General features: G+C 53.3%; 1 protein-coding gene across 5 annotated transcripts in view; it reads right to left on the bottom strand.

The window, feature by feature from the left end:
- Nucleotides 1-16,629, bottom strand: part of ITGAL (integrin subunit alpha L) — a 38,007-nt gene that overhangs the window by 4,813 nt on the left and 16,565 nt on the right. For 2 of the 5 annotated variants that reach the window (XR_003610446.2, XM_028110275.2), the window contains exons 13-26: nt 16,384-16,521; nt 15,702-15,899; nt 15,426-15,556; nt 13,801-13,961; nt 13,571-13,722; nt 11,996-12,085; nt 9,538-9,594; nt 9,371-9,444; nt 8,885-9,026; nt 7,184-7,294; nt 6,765-6,844; nt 6,580-6,666; nt 4,974-5,049; nt 225-338 (exon numbers count right to left, since the gene is read on the bottom strand). Coding sequence is in view for 4 of the 5 variants with exons in the window: in XM_028110275.2 (XP_027966076.1) it covers nt 225-338; nt 4,974-5,049; nt 6,580-6,666; nt 6,765-6,844; nt 7,184-7,294; nt 8,885-9,026; nt 9,371-9,444; nt 9,538-9,594; nt 11,996-12,085; nt 13,571-13,722; nt 13,801-13,961; nt 15,426-15,556; nt 15,702-15,899; nt 16,384-16,521 (1,611 nt within the window). In the remaining variant the exon portion in view is untranslated. The other 3 variants (XM_028110276.2, XM_028110278.2, XM_028110277.2) reach the window with 3 other exon arrangements.

Below are 16,629 nucleotides of genomic sequence, written 5' to 3'. Positions count from 1 at the left end.
GAGCAGAGAGAGGACGCTGGCCCCTTAAGGCCAGAACGTGGCCTCCCTCCCAACTTGCCGGATCTAGGGCATCCCAGTTCACTCCCACTGGCTCTTGGCAGATTCAGAAATCACTGAGCCCAGCAGGATGCATCCATCCTCACTCCCTTCCCACACATCTGTACCCCTTTATGGGCTCACTCCCACCAACCTGGGTGTCTCTCCCTCCTCTGGGCAGTACTCACCATCTGCACACTCCACTTGTGTGTGATGGGCCCCTCGCTGTGAGGCCCTGGCACCCCAACCAAGGCCTCCAGGGCGGGCATGTTGTGGTCATAGACAGAAGGCTGAATCCTCACCTAGGACAGAGGACATGGGCCCGCAGAGCCCTAAATGCCAGCTGCCCCTCCAGAGGCAATCCTCACTGGCTGAGGCCCGAGGGAGGGGTGGGGGAGACGTCAGGCCAGTGCGGGCTACCTATGCCTCTCTGCCTTCTCCACGGGGCAAACCCTTGCACACCCAGCAAGGTACCGCTCAAGTATCATCTCTGATGGTTCGGCTGACTCCCCAAGGGGAGGGCGGCTACCCCGCCATGTGTTCCCCCAGCGCTCCACGTCCCCAGCAGGACGTGGGTCTGTCTGTCCACGGACTACACGCTCCGTGAAGGCAGCAGCTGTGGCTTCTTTCCCTAACAATTCCCTGCTGCCTGACAAACTACTTAGCACACAGCAGGTCTCCAGAAAAATCGATGCTTGAATGAGCGAAAGAAAGAACGAAGGGCATTTAACAAGGATAGATGCAAAAATTGTTTGCACAATGCAGGTTGGGAAGGACTCATTTTGGCGAGGGCACGGAACTGATTTAAGAAACAAGTCCTGAGTACCTTTTAGATGAAAGGGCCAACTGTGCGAGGCCTGGGAGATGCAGAAGCGGAGAAGAAAGTGACCCAGGAGTAGCACCACGGAACCACGGCTCAGGGAGGCCAAACAGGGAAACTGATATCCAGTTGGAGAGGTTCTACCATTAGTCACCTGACAAACACTTGTGGACGCTTGAAAAATATCAGGTATATTAAATTGAAAAGGCCTAATGTCAGAGGCAGCATTTGACTTTAGCCGTGGACGACAGAGAGGACTGGAACAGATGAAGATGGCAGAAGGCACCCAGGAAGTGAAAATGTGGGGAGTCAGGACAGCACCAGGCGAGTGTGACACAGCAGGAGGTAGGGGGCCTGGGACAGAGAGGAGGTAGCACATACGTCTGGAAAGGAGACTTGGGGTGAGATTGTGTGCCCAGAAGGCCTAAGTCCAGAAATCAGGGGACCCTCAACTAGGCAAGGCAAGTCAGCTGAGGAGGGCAGGCTCTGGGGGGGCTCCCTCACGCCAGGCCCAGAAGGGAAAGAGGCGGGGAAGGCAGGCCGAGGTCCAAGCTAGGAGCCTGTGCCAACAGCTGTAAGAGGGAGAGGAACCTGAGTCTGAACAGTAGTGGGGGCCAAAGAGACAAGAGAATACGGAATAGAAGTTGAGGAGGCAGGGGGGCCCGGCACAGAGGGAGGACAAATTCACCCAGACTTGGAAGTTTTGCTTGAGGAAAAGGGTGCTTTTGAGCACCCCTGAGGTGATGCTGGCTTAGGGGAAAGTGATACATTTGGTTTAGAACATGCTGAGACAAAGCTTCAAGAGGAACAACTGCACTCCTAGGTATATACCCAAGATAAATAAAACATGTCTGCACCAAAACTTGTGCAGGAATGTTCAAACAACACGGTCTATAAAAGCTAAAAAGTGGAAACCACCGAGATGCTCACCAGCTGATGCCCGGACAAATCTAGCTTGGCCTACCTCACGATGTAATACTATCTGGCAATAAAAAAGAATACAGAACTGGCCCGGGCTACAGCGCGAATGACCCCTGAAAACACCATGTGAACTCAAAGAAGCCAGTCACAAAAGACCCCATACTGTAGGATTCCTCCCCTACATAGAGGTTCTTTCCGGAATAATGAAAATCTTCTAAAATTAGATTATGGTGATGATTGTACAACTTTACTAATATACTAAGAGCCACTGAACCCTATGCTTTATTATTTTTTAAAAGATTTTATTTACTTATTTGAGAGAGAGAGACAAAGAGAGCACAAGCAGGGGGAGGGGCAGAGAGGGAGAAGCAGACTCCCTGCTGAGCAGGGGGCCCCAGGACCCTGAGATCATGACCTGAGCCAAAGTCAGACCCTTAAGGGACTTAGCCACCCAGGTGCCCCTGATCTGTACACTTTAAAAGCAGGTAAATCAGGGGCGCCTGGGTGGCTCAGTCGGTTAAGTGTCTGCCTTCGGCTCAGGTCACGATCCCAGGGTGCTGGGATCAAGCCCCACTTTGCGGCTCCCTGCTCAGCAGGAAGCCTGCTTCTCCCTCTCCCTCTGCCCCTCCCCCCATTTGTGTGCTCTCTCTGAAATAAAATCTTTTTTTAAAAAAGCAGGTAGAGGGCGCCTGGGTGGCTCAGTTGGTTAAGCGACTGCCTTCAGCTCAGGTCATGATCCTGGAGTCCCAGGATAGAGTCCCACGTCGGGCTTCCTGCTTGGCAGGGAGTCTGCTTCTCCCTCTGACCCTCTTCCCTCTCGTGCTTTCTATCTCTCATTCTCTCTCTCTCTCTCTCAAATAAATAAATAAAATCTTTAAAAATAAATAAATAAATAAAATAAAAAAGCAGGTAGATCGTACGGACTGTGACCTGTATCTCATTCTATCATAAAGCTGTTAAAAAAGGCGGAAAAAAAGACGTTCCAGGGCATCTGGGCGGAGAGCAGTGACAGGCTGCAGGGCCAGGCGCGCTGCGGGAGCAGGAGGGTCGTGGTGCGGAGTTGTGAGCTGGGAGGGGGGCTCGAACCGTGGGAACCCATGCCGGCGGGCGGTGAAGACGGGGCGTGTGGGGAGACGCACGCACGAACGCTTGCTGGGCCTCCCGTGGTTCTCGCCAAGTGCTGGTGTCTGCGGTGGGCAGCACTGTCCCCGTGTCACAGAGCAGAGGACTGAGGTTCAGGGAGAAGAATTTGTCTGAAGTGATCGGGGAGCAGAGCGGGCACCTGAACCCAGGCTGCGCCTCCAGAGACCGGATGGGCTGTGTTCTATCACCTTCCCTGGTTGATGGACCCACCTAAAGTAGGTGCGGTTATCATCCCCATTTTACCAATTGAAAAACTGAGGCTCAGAGAGGTTAAGTGAACTGCCCAAGGCCACACAGCTTGAAATGGCAGAGCTTTAAAAAGATTTCAGGTCTGGCAGAAGCCTGTACGCCTAACCGGCCAGGGGAGAGGGAGGCCATGAGGAAGAAGACCCCACGGGCCGGCTGCCCAGCTCTCACTGGATTCCCATGCCTGTTGAGCTCATAACAGACCCGAGCTGACCGCCTTGTGGCAACTAACAGGAGAGCTTCCGGCAGGAGGGAAAGATCCCCAGGGTCCCATGCCTAGGTGGGTTTCGTTAAAACAGACATCATTAGGGCCTTTAGCAAGAGTGGCTGCGCGGTGGGCCAGGAGGCAGGGAGCCAAATGCAGAGTTTAAGATGCTGGAGGGTGCTGAGGTGGCTGGAGGTGGCCGGAGGCATCTGGCCCTGGTGACTAGCCTGAGAGAGAGAGAAATGGGGTGTGGGGGCAGGTGGGAGCACAAAAGGTTTGAGTTGGTTCCCAGAGGAGTGGGGCAAGAAGGGAAGCAGGCTTCCACAGTCGCTGTGGAATCTCCAGGCTGAGGCCCAAGACCCGCCTCAGCCATGAACAGCCTCCACTCCCCAGGCACTGGGCCAAGCACTCCACGGGGAGTAAGTACCCCACTTCAACCTCACAACACCCACAAGTTCTCGTTCCAAATGCCATTTGTCACAGCAGGGAACTGAGGCATGGACAGATAAGCCCTTGGCCCAAGGTCACACAGAGATCCAGGGGTAGAGTTGAGGCTTGGATCCATGCCTGCCCAAGTCTTCCCCACTATTCTGCTGGCGAAAGGACTAGTCTGCCAACCTCCTTGGGGAACCCAGAGGCATCCCAGTGAACAGCACTAGAAACCAATCCTACTGGCCATTCTCTGTGCAAATGGGCATCTGACCTCCCCAAGGGTCCCTCTCCTCCATCATTGATTCCGGAGGAGATGGCTCCAGCCTCTGTTCTAAACGGGCTGCCTGCCTGGGGTCCCTCTCCTGCTGGGTTCCTGCCCCAGTCTGCCCTGACGCCAACATGGTCTTGGGCAAAGACAGTCTCTCTTTGGGGCCTCAGTTTCCTCCATGGGAAAACAAGAATGCCTTCGGCACAGTCAGTGCCTATTCCTCTCTGAGGTTACCTCTAAAAAGGCCTTAGACTCCTAGAGCTTTAGTCTCAGGGGCTGGCCTCCCTCTTCTTTGTTCCCATGAAGATTGCTATTACAGCCCCGAGCATATGGCATGAGAAGTGACAGATCATTAACGTAGAGGTTAAAACATGAAATTTGGTATTCCAGTAAGTGCTGGAATCTGACCTTTCCCCTTTAGTGGCTGTGTAACCTGGCAAGTTATTCGGCCTCTCTGTGCTGTGGATGTCTCATCTGTACCCTGGGAATGGCCACGCCTCTACCTTCTGGGGTGAGAATCACGGGGGCGTGGGGTCACGTATATAAAGCACCAGGCAGAGAACTGGGTCAGGGGCCCTGACTGACTGACCTGCTGCCCCAGCATCTAGCAAAGTACCTAGACTAGACCTGTGGTTCATTAAACGTGTGAATGAAAATCTAGGTTCTCTCTCAGAGTGCTTCTGGCTCTCAAGCTCTGCGATCCCACAAAGGATCCAGTGCTGGAAACGAGCCGGAGGCACTTCCGTGGGGGCTGTGAGGAGCTCTAGAAAGGATCACGGGATGAGGCGGAGGGCGCCGGATTCGCCAAGGATGGGGCTTGTGTCTGCAGCCTCTGCACTTTCCTCAGGATGGGGCTGGAAACTGTGTGACCCAGAAGGGCCTTTTCACGCGGAGGTTCATACCTGGTAGAAGTGTTTGACAAGGTGTCTCTTGGGGCCCTTGGGGGTGAAGCTGACATACAGTGTGGAGGTTTCCTTGCTGTGGAGAGAGGGAAGAGCAGAGGTAGAAAGAGAAGACAAGGACCCAATCTCCAGCAGGGCAGGGGCCTGGGCCAGGGGAAGCTTCAGAGGGGACTCCCAGGGACCACGCAGCCTTGCTCTCATGTAACCTTCCAGCGCTCTGCTGTTTCCCTTTGGAAAGTGAGGCTCGTGGAAGGGGTCTGTCTGTTGTCCAGTGTCCTGCCATGGAGGGCCAGGGCTGGAACCCAGGCAGATGTGCCTTTGGAGCTGTGTGCTCCCTGCCACACAGGGTCCCCACCTCACGAGGGTCTCCATTGTCTTCTGGGTCCCTCATCTCCTGCATAATGGCACCAGCCTCTGGCTTCCTCGCCATCCCATCCTTCCAACGCCCTTCCTAACGTCACTGTCTGATCCTGCCACCTGCCTACTCGGAATCCGCCGATGGCCCCCTGCTGCCTACAAGGGTCAGGCCCACAGTCCCACATGTCCAGTCCTGCCCGCTGCACGCCACACACACCTGTAGTCCCCCACGCCTGCACGCTCCCTGCTCCCCAAATCCACCCCACTGCTTGCTGCTTCCTTTTGTCTACGCTCTTCTCTCTCTCTCTCTCTCTCTCTCTTTTTCTCTCTTGGGAGAACGTCCTTCCTCCTCCCTGGCCCTTATCTGAACCCCCTCATTCCCCAGACCCCAGTTTAAGCCCCTACCTCCCCATGAACCCTCCCATCTCTCCTCCAACCCAAATCACCTCTCCTGGCTCTAATTTCATATCGCACTCCAGATAATATCATTGTGTTTGGCATTTGCCTTCAAAAGCGCCAGAGACCTTGGCTCAGTCACTGTCCCTGTCCCCCCCTCACTGAGCCAACCTGAGAAAGCTACTCCACTTTTCGGGCTTCATCCTCTTTTCTGTAAATGAGAAAATCCAACTGGGGATCCCCATGGGTCCCTCCCGCCATAACCTTGTGAGACTCACTGATTCTGTGTTCGCATGAGCTTGGCCTCTCCTACCTGACTATGAGCTCTCTGTGGGCAAGAGCCATTGCGAACAGTTTCTCCTTCTCTCTCCCAGCGCTCCTGGCCCCCAGGAAGCGGGGGGCCTCTAGCATGGGGTTCTGGAGTCAGAGAGACCGAAATTCGGATGCCAGCATCGGTGCTTCCTAGCTGTATGACTCTGGGTGAGTTCCTCTCTCCTCTGAGCCTGCCTGTTCCCCGGTAATGTGGAGAGAGGCACAGCTGCCCCCGAGGGGCTGAAAGCTCCAGGGGAGGCCCCAGCTGTGCACTGCAACGAGCACAGTGTCTGAAATAAGGTCAACACTCCGTGTGCTTTTTCTTCCATCAGTAAACCATTGATCTCAGAACTCCTAAAGGGCCTCCACTCTTTGGGGTGTTGAAAACTCTTGGGGTTATGGCTGGAATCAGTTCTAATGACCCCTGGGGGGCCAGAGGAAAGGAGGTGGCTCTGAAGGAGAGCCCCGGGAGGCAAGGCTGAGCCCTGGGTGGGGGAGGGGGAGGTGGGAGGAAAGGGCTGGTGGGCTGCTCAGGACTTACTCCTCAGTGAGGATGTTGATGGGGTACAGGACGGGGATGCTGGTGGTGGCCAAGTTGTTCCCCAAGACGTCTGAGTCCTCATTGTCACTACACAGGGGCAAGGCAGAGGGCAGCGTTAGGAGAAGCGCGTGGCCAGAACGGCGTGGCTGTCTGCGAGCCGGGGCGCCTGCCTGGGGCCTGCTCACCAGCTCACATTGGCGTGCAGCTCGACAAAGTCCCCCCAGGAGCTGTTCAGCAGCGTATGAAACATCACCTGGATGGCAACCTGGCAGGGGAGGAGAGGGCAATGAGGAGGGAAGCACTTCAGGGCCCCCAAGCCCAACTGCTGTGACACCGGGGACCACTGTTATTTGGCCCCATAAATAGGTGTTTTATCCCCATTGTACAGATGATGATCCAAAGTTCCAAACATTTAAGTTGTGTGTAAGGTCACAAAATGAATAACCCAACCCCAGGTTTATCTGATTCCAAAGTCCAAGCTGTCATTCCCTTTGGGGTAGGAGGGGGGAGCTTCTTTACCCATCACCTACACCCTTCCCTCCCTACCTCAGCCCAGAGCCTCTCGGCGGCGGCGGCTTGGCTCCTCAGGGTTTGAGGCACTTACCAAGCTACCTGCTTTAAAGATGGGAGAGCTCACATTGCAAGAGAGGATCCTGGTCAGAAGCTCGGATACCTCGGGAAGCTCCTCGCAGCTCACAGGTATCTGGCTGTGGGGCTGCGGGTGAGAAGAGAAGGAACAGACTTCTTAGTGGGCAAGGCCAAGGTTCCCAGAGGCCTCCGGGGTTCCCGGAGGTGAGAATAATTCAAATGTCCACCGAAAGATGACCGGATAAACAAAATGTGGTCTATCCATAAAATGGAGTATTATTTAGCCTTAAAAAGCAAATTCGCCCATGCTGTCACATGGATGCACCTCACAAATGCCATGCTAAGCGAAGAAGACAGACACGAGAGGACAATATCCTACGATTCCACGTCTGTGAAAAATCTAGAATAGGCAAATTCATAGAGACGGAAAGTAGATGAGAGATGACCAGGGGCGAAAGGGTGGGGAATGGGGAATTATAGCTTTTAATGGATTGAGAGCTTCTGTTTGAGATGATGGAAAAATTCTGCAAACAGATGCCGGTGGCACAACATCGTGAATGTTCTCAGTGCCACTGAACTGTATGCTTGAAAAGGGCTAAAATGGTACATTTGCTATTACATATATTTTACCACAATAACCATTTGTTTTAAAAACAAGGAGGAAAAATAACCAAATGGAGAACAAATTGCCAATCAGTAAAAACAAGTACAGGATGAATGAATATGCAACGTAATTTATATGTATGTGTGTAGATACATAGCAGGATAAACACCAAAATATTAAAAGTAGTAAGTGCTGAGTAGTAGGAGTATGGGGTGATAGTCTTCTCTAAACTTCTCTGTGATTTCCAGCTTTCTGTGGTGATCATGTATTACTTCTGTGCTGAGAATTAACAAAGTAAAAGTTGTATTTAAAACAACCCAGGCTTGGGGCGCCTGGCTGGCTCAGATGGTTAAGCGTCTGCCTTCGGCTCAGGTCATGATCCCGGGGTCCTGGGATCGAGTCCCGCATCGGGCTCCCTGCTCCTTGGGGGCCTGCTTCTCCCTCTGCTTCTCTGCTTCTCTCTCTCTCTCTCCCTCTGTCTCTCATGAATAAATAAATAAAATTAAAAAAAAATAAAAAAAAATAAAACAACCCAGGCTTGGTGGCGCCTGGGTGGCTCAGTTGTTGAGCGTCTGCCTTCGGCTCAGGTCATGATCCCAGGGTCCTGGGATGGAGCCCCACATCGGGCTCCCTGCTCAGTGGGAGGCCTGCTTCTCCCTCTCCCACTCCCCCTGCTTGTGTTCCCTCTCTCGCTGTCTCTCTCTGTCAAATAAATAAACAAAATAAATAAAATAAAAAAATAAAATAAAATAAAAACAACCCAGACCACCCTGCAAAAACACGTTGGTCCCCTTTAGGAGGGGGGGAGCCGGAGCTCACTAAATCTGCGTATACCTTCTTGGTCACCAGATCCATGAGCCTCTGTCACATTCTCCATTCCATGTGACCCTCTCGCTAGCCCTGGGGGTGTCCCCAGCCTCTCTGGTGGGGGATCTGAGGCCCACGGAGGGTGAGGGTGGCCATCAGGCTGAGAACCCGGATGTGGGCGCAAGGCTTCTGCGCGCCTGCTGCTGCCCGCATCTTCAGGGTGTCCAGTCTGCCTGAGGCCCTGCGAGGGGAGCAGAAGCTGTGGGGACAAGGGAGGACTTGGGCAGGCCCTGCCTTGGCGCTCACCTGGCGCATCTCCACTTTGCGGAAGGAGAGTCCCCGGGGGAAGCTCAGGTGGAGGTGGACCCAGTAGGCGTCCTCTTCCAAGTTATTCAGTATCAGCTCCACAGAGAAGCTGGCGGAGGGGGTCAGACGCAGGACGCTGGATCTGCGGGGCGAGACCAGGGAAACGTCACAGGGGCCCAGGTGAAGGAAGCAGGATCAGAGGCGGGGGCTGTCAGAACTGAGGGATCTGCTAGGCTAGAAAAAAATGAATACACCCCAATCAGCTCCTGCGCACGGGCTTTGAGTGATGCGACCTCAGCTGATCCTGACAGGCGTGCCCAAGGGACTGGAATTTCCCCGAGAGGTGAGCGAAGGCCCACGAGGCAGGTCTAGTGAGTACAGACGCGGGTCTCCGGACTCGAAGCGCCCTGTTCTTTCCCACACCCAGGAGCTGCCTCAGGAAAACACCAGGGGGCACCGGAGGGCCCAGGGGGCTGGAGGCCTCACCCTGCAGACGAGAAGGACAGCCCCAGGTCGGCCTCGCACTTCTTGTCCTCCCCACAGTTCTTCTCAAAAGGGATCTGAAAGGCCAAGAAGAAAGACTAGGAGACTCAGGCCCCAGCCCCGGGAGGGAGGGAGCCTGGCCTCTCCAGCTGCCTCTCTTTCCCTCTTACCTCCTTGGCCTCTGCGTGTGGTGAGGGTCTCAGGATGGGCTGTATGTCCTTGCCCTGCTGAGCAGAGTGGTGGGAGGGCCGGGAGACAAGACAGGTGAGTTGAGGCAGCAGAACTCTCGAAGGAGGGCTGGAGGGGCTCAGAGCTTGGGGCCCAGATGGGCTGGCTTGGTCGGCCCCTCTCAGGAGCCAAGGCCCGCCCCAGGCGGCACCTCACGCTCCTGACTCAGCCCCAAGCTCACCTGTGCAGACCTCAAATGGCAGCTCCTCAAGGGAGGCCGAGGCTCAGGGTGTCCATTGGGCAAGAGAACCTGGCCTTGACAAAGCAGCTCCAAAGCTCCTCCTAGCCCATCTCCTTCTTCCCTGGGCTCACCCGCCAGTGACTAGCTCTTACTGTGGTTCTCCTTGGCAAACCCCAGCTCCCCCCAGAGCAGCTCTCCATCTCTCCTCAGATCAAGGCCAGTTTTCCCAACATTTCTGGGGCTTCTGCTCCAGGCTGGGCCCTGTGCTGGGCACTGGATATACACACCAGAGAACAAAAGAGACACACTGCCCATTCCCTCCTCCCCCGTCGCCCCCTGATCTGGGCAGGGGAAGGGGGGAGAAACGACCAGCATCTTCAAGAGTTTGAAGGGACAAGTACAGGGTATATTCAGAGCCTGCAGAAGGAAATCCTATCCCCCACTGAAGTCTAAAGGATGAGCAGGAGAGAGCCTGGTAAAGAGGGAGAGGAAGGAAGAAAGGGCAGGCTACACGAAGGCCCGAGGCTAGAGAGCTTACGCCTGTGCGTGCAGCAGGAAGACGCTCAGACCCGCCGCAGTGCTGCGTGGTGGGGGCAGGAGACCGCAGCAGGGTCCAGGTTCCCCTGGGCCTTGAAGCCACGTTTGGGAATTGGGACTTTATCCTGAGGGTAATGGCTTCATAGACGTGTTCTGTGAGTTATTAGCTGAATGTTCTAGAAAGACTCCAGCCTCCTCCACTTCCAGGCCACCTGCCAAACAACCTTCACACTCTTCCTTAAGGGGCAGGGGTCCTGGGGGCCTCTGCTGACTGTTCCCACCCCTCCTCAACACAGATTCCCGCCACTCACTAGAGCACAGCCAGCCCCCAAATGGGCATCCGGGGCCTCTGTCTTGCTCAGTTGTCCTTCTACCAGAAAGAAGCTAAGCCCATCTCCTCATCTCCCTTGAATGTAGCACCACACCTTTCCTTATGCTTTTCCCTTTACCTCTCCTCAACCCACCTACCCAAAGTCGACTCATTCTGCAAGACCCAGAACCAGGGACACTTCCCCCAGGAAGCCTTTCTTAAGAAACTGTGAGCTCGCGTCTCTTTTTTACCGAGTTCCTACTCCACACAGCTCGGCTTTAAAAAAAAAAAAAAATTAGTGCCGATGGCAGACACTACTGGTTATCTCCATATACCCTTCCTCTTCATCTGCCTTTAAAACAGAGCCTCCCCTTTCCACGTGGTCATAGGGCCACCTGGACAGGAGGCTGCGCTTTTCAGCCTTGTACTTAGGTGTGGCCATGTGACCAAGTTCTGACCAATGAGATGCAAGGGTAAGCATCACATGGATTTCAGGAAGGCGTCTCAAAGGGAAGGGGTGTGCTCTTGCACGCTCTCTCTCAGGCCTGTTGTGCTCCCAACACCCACAAGCTGCGCCATCTTTGTTGCCTGGGCTCATACGATGCCTTCTCTCTATATACGCCCACCTCCCCTTCTCTACCTGGGGACTTCAGGGGTCGCGTCTCAGGCGGGAGACCTCACGATGTCGTGACTTATTTTATAGGTGGGGACACGGTCCAAGGGAGGGATGGAACCTGCTCAGATGTTCATGCCAGGAAAAACAAAATCCACATCTCTGGACTGGCAGGCCCAGGCTCCTTCCACCAGATCCTGCTGACTTGAAGCTAAATCACCAGCTGAGTGTCAAGGATTTGAGGAGAGGAAATCTGGCTTTGGCCCTGGGTGGGGAGTGTGTGGTCCAGATGAGGATAGATACTGTTTCCCTCTTCTTTTACATCATGATGCCCATCCCGCCCATCCGGCTTTGAGGAAACTACCTGCTCTCAACTGAATACCCTTCGGTGAGAAGACTGATCAGGGTGCCCTGTCCTGCCTGGAATTTGCTCCTTGAGCAGTGTTACTAGGATCCTGGTGAGGTCTGAAGCTGATGCTTGGCAGGGACCTGGAGTAGATTCACTGAAGGCACTATGTCCTGAAGAGTCCATCCATTATTCCCTCCCCTCAAGAGCCCCCAGAGCCTCCACTATGGTTCTCCTTCTTCCCAGTCTTGCTTTGCCAAATACAAGCTCCCATGCGTTCCTTTCCTGCTGAAGTGGGCTGTATTTGGTTTCTATTGCTTAAAACCAAAGACTCCTCTATAATACAGTCTTGCTAAACTGAAATTCTACTCTCCCCTGTTTCCTGTCAATTCCTCTAAGTCATCTCTTCTTACCGTATGTTGGTCCCTCGGTGTCCCTTCTTCCTCCCAGAGAGAGAAATTTAGAGAGACGTTGATGGGAGAGATGAGGTCTTGAATGCATACCTGAGGGTGATGAGAATACCACCTCTATTGTGAGTTTAATCTTCCAGTTAAATGCTCACCTGGTTCATACTTCACCAATGATGAGATTCTAGCATCAGGTGTTTATAATATGCCCAGGGTCGCTTCTCAGCCCCAACTCCCATGGCAGACATTGCTGATCAACCACCCCACCTTTCCCATTGAGTCCTGACCAAAGTCCTTGAGTCTTTGTCAAACCGCTCTAGGCAGCCATTATTGAAGTTTGCACAAGAAAAGAATATTCTAGAATAACTAGAATATCCTAGTTCCTTGAGAACAGGGATGAGTCTTGGCCTTTTATGTTATTACCAGTCCCTCACACTGGCACTTTGTAGGCACCCGAATCATCTTCACCTGAACTCCTTCACCAACCCAAAGAGGCAGGCATTATTATCTCCACATTAGAGATGGGGAACATAAGGTCAACAAAGGTAATCCAAGTTTCCTAAGGCTTAGAGCTAGGAAGTGAGCCCACATCTGTCCAATTCCAAGTCCAAGTTCTTCCCATCATGACACACTACCTCTTCTCTGGCAAATTTATGTTGAAAATTTCCAAATCATGTGGTGGGTATGGATGGGGTGCAAGGAAGCAGAGGGGCACTGAATGCAGGTATGAATGAGCTAAGATAATAAGCTCATAACTGTTAACACTGGGTGATGAGTATTTGGGGGTTCACTGAGCTATTTTTTTCTGCTTTTATGTTTGAAATTTCCCCATAACAAAAAATTTAAAACAAACTTCAAAATCTTTTTGTTTTTGGACGGGGGGATGAGGGACAGAGGGAGAGGGAGAGGGATAATCTCAAGCAGACTCCATGCAGAGCATGGAGCCCGACATGGGGCTCGATCTCACGACTCTGAGATCATGACCTGAGCCAAAATCAAGAGTTGGACGCTTAACTGACTGAGCCACCCAGGTGCCCCTGAACTTCAAAATCTTACACACCAATCCCATACCCAGTCTCTTATCAAATATTTAAGGGATCAGAATAATTTACCATCAACCCTACTTTACACAGGACTGTTAAAAGCAAACTGAATTTGGGCGTCTCAGCAGTTGCTCAAACTGATATTTAAAAACCTTTTTCTGCGATGGATGTTAATAATAAATGATTATGTGTACCTGGCAAATAAGGACGCACCGTCATGACTGAATATTCTGTACCTATTAAAATACTTATGAAAAGCTGGGTAGCAGCATTAATATATGATGTGTGGAAAAATTAGGGGAAAAAATGGGAAGTACTTTCTAATGGTAACAATGTCAGAAGGCCTACGTCCATAGATTGAGGACTAGAGAAAATATGTTAACGGTATTATTACCACTATTACACAAGGAGATGGTGGTGTAGAGAGATACAAGGGCCTTGTGACCCAGCTGGTCGGTGACCGAGCTGAGCCTTGCACCCACTGCGGTCGGCTCCGCCGCCCCCACACTTCCTAGCACAGCCTCGATGGCTCCCTTACCGGGAAGTGGAACCAGAACTTGGTGCAGGTCGGGTCTCCAGTGACCGCTGCATTCCCGCTGAGTTCATGTCTCCCTCCTGGGAACAGCCCCCGGCTTCTGGTCCGATGGCCATCCAGCTGCAGAGTGTAAGTGAGGTTGGCAACCAGGAGCCCTGGGCAGGGAGAAAAGGCAGAAGGTGAAGGGTGGAGCCATAAGCAGCAGCTCTAGGGAGCGGGGAAATGGCACTGACCTTGAAATTGGAGGGTGAGAGGCTTGACCTGGAAACACACCGTGATGTTAACTCCTTCTTTCTTCTTGTTACTGGTTGAATAGGAGCATTCCACTTCATGCACTGGGATCTCCGCCGGGGAGAAGGATATCTGAGTGAGGACATCCACCACAGGCCGGGCGCTGCGGAGCGGAGAACGACACTTTCCCTGGGCCTCAACTGCACTCCCAGTCAGACTCGGGGCTCCTTCTACCCGCGTCCAGAGGACTCTCCTCCCCGAAAGCCGACCTCAACAGCACTGTCTCCTTGAAACACTAATAATAATGGTAATTCATTAGGGCTTCCCAGTTCCTTCTAGCAGCCCTCTGACCCATTTTCCATACGGAAGAGTGAGCTTTGAGGGGGGGGGAGGGACAAGGAGAAAGAGACAGAGAATCCCAAGCAGGCTCCACACCCAGGGTGGAGCCTGCCACAGGGCTCCATCTCATGACCCTGAGCTCATGAACCGAACGGAAATCAAGAGTCAGACGATCAACCAACTGAGCCAGCCAGGGCCCCCAGAAGAGCGAGCTTTTAGAAAGAGAAATCATGTTGAGCTACTTCTGTGCTTATAATGCTTCACTGATGCCACATGGCCTTCAGAACAAAATCCAAACTTGTTACTATCCGTGTCACGCCGCCCGCCTCTCCCATCTTATTTCCTCCCACCCTCTCCCTTGGCTGACGTTCCAGCCAAGTCCAACTTTTGCCTCCCTCATGGCCTCCGCACATCCTGAGCTTTCTACATGGAAGGCTCTTACCCCAGATTTCTGCAAGACTGGTTCCTTCTCCTTTTCTAAGTCCCAGCTCAAATATCACCTCCTCCGAGAGGCCTTTCCCAGCCACCCCATCTAGAGGAGGTCTCACCTACTGTTCCGTCTCACAGAACGCTGTTCACTTCCCTCACGGCACTCACCACGAGTTGTAATCACCTTCCTGTGTGCTTAACTTTTTATTACAGATTTCCCCACATATACATTCTGTACTCAATGCTTGGTCCAGTATTTAAAACCCAGCAGGTGCTTTAGTCTACTCACTGATGTTACACGATGCTTCCAATAACTGGAAGACAGGGGAGAGACAGGAACTGTCGTCACCGTTTCACAAAAATGAGAAACTGAGGACATGAGGAGCTAAGTGACTGGGGTCAGACCACCCAAGAAGTAAATGGTAGAGCTTTGACCTGAATCCAGGTGACCAGGTTCTATTTTTTTTTTTAAGATTTTTATCTATTTATTCATGAGAGACACAGAGAGAGAGCGGAAGAGGCAGAGGGAGAAGCAAACTCCCCGCTGAGCAGGGAGCCGGATGCGGGGCTCGATCCCAGGACCCCGGGATCATGACTTGCGCAGAAGGCAGACGCTTAACGACTGAGCCCCCCAGGCGCCCCAGGTGACCCGGTTCTAGAGCCATCACAGGATGTTGCTTCTCTAGGAGGTTTTAATGTCAGCCAGGCCTGGGTTCAAATCCCAGTCTGTCACTGAATTGTAGCTGTTTAAACCAGAGTAAGACAGGAAGGCTGTGCAGGAAGAGATCAGAGGAGTCCTAGTACAGGGGTAGCTGTTCAAAGGATGAGAGAGCTGAGATTATCAACAGTCCCATCTTACCTGAGCACGATCACCTGCCCCTCAGCTCCCACAGCCACATCTGTCAGGCCGTCTCCTCCGAGGTCTTTCACCCCATGGATGGAGCGTCCAAACCATTGAATTCCTGAGAACACCTGGGTCCCTTCAATCCGCTGAGACCAAGAGAAAAATTCCTGCTAAGCTAGGGAGAGGACAGCCCGGAGGGCGGGAAGAGTCAGGTGGGGAAGTGGGGTCTGGGCTTGGAGGCTTCTGGGTGCCCGGGAATGGGTTTGGATGGGCAGGCAGGGTGCCTCTCACCTGGCTCGGCCGGGGGCTCAGCCCCCCGTACTGCCCATTGAAGACGTACACAGCCCCCTGCTCCTCCAGAGGGGCCCCCACCGCCACGTCCGCCAGCTCATCCCCATTAATGTCCGTCAGGGCCGCGATGGCTGCTCCGAATCGCCCAAGCAGGTAGCCAGGGTCCCCCTGCAGCTCTGAGACCACTTCGAACCCCAGCTGGGAAGAAGCAAAGTGACAAGCCCCACTTCAGGCACTCAGCACGAGTTGGCAGGGGGCGGCACCATGTACATGGAGGACGCTGAAGAAGGGTCAGGTGTGGTCCCTCACAGAATGGGAACAGTGCTGCTGACTGACCTGGGCTCAGGTCCCAGCTCCACCCCTTGCTATCTGGGTGACCTTGGGGCTTTGGAAGGTGACCCGGCCTTGCTGAGCCGCAGTGCTCCCATTTATGAAGGAAAGCTCGGAGTTTCCCAGAAGGTGACTGTGTGAGGACCAACGGAGGTGTCCTGTAAATAAAAGGTTTGGCCCTGGGCCTTGCACACAGCCTACCCTCCCTGAGCACAGAGTGTCAGCTCTCGTTTGTCAGTTGCTCTAAAGGTCTGATCCACCATGATCAGACAGGGAAAGCCTTTCAGAATAGTTGGGAGCTGGGTCAGCCTGGGAATCTGTTTCTCCTACCCCCGCATGTCCTGGTCCCCACCTGTTTTTTCTGGTAGATAAACACCCGGCCTCCTCTCTGCTCCCCATAGAACAAGGGGGCTCCGATCAGCAGCAGCTCTGTCTCCCCATCTTGGTCGATGTCAATGCCACACAGCTCGCCACCAAAGTAAGAGCCAATCTGCAGGAAGAGGAAGATGTCTGAGGAAGCCCCGTGAGCTGGACACCTCCTCCCCCTCAGCTGTACCATGTCCATCTTATTCCATCCCTCAAATGCAGGTGCAAGTCC

This window comes from Eumetopias jubatus, unplaced genomic scaffold (genome assembly GCF_037043125.1).
Source record: "Eumetopias jubatus isolate StellerSeaLion01/CBP00866 unplaced genomic scaffold, mEumJub1_p1.0 scaffold_12, whole genome shotgun sequence".
In the NCBI taxonomy this organism is placed as follows: domain Eukaryota; kingdom Metazoa; phylum Chordata; class Mammalia; order Carnivora; family Otariidae; genus Eumetopias; species Eumetopias jubatus.
This window is presented reverse-complemented; position numbering and strand designations above follow the sequence as displayed.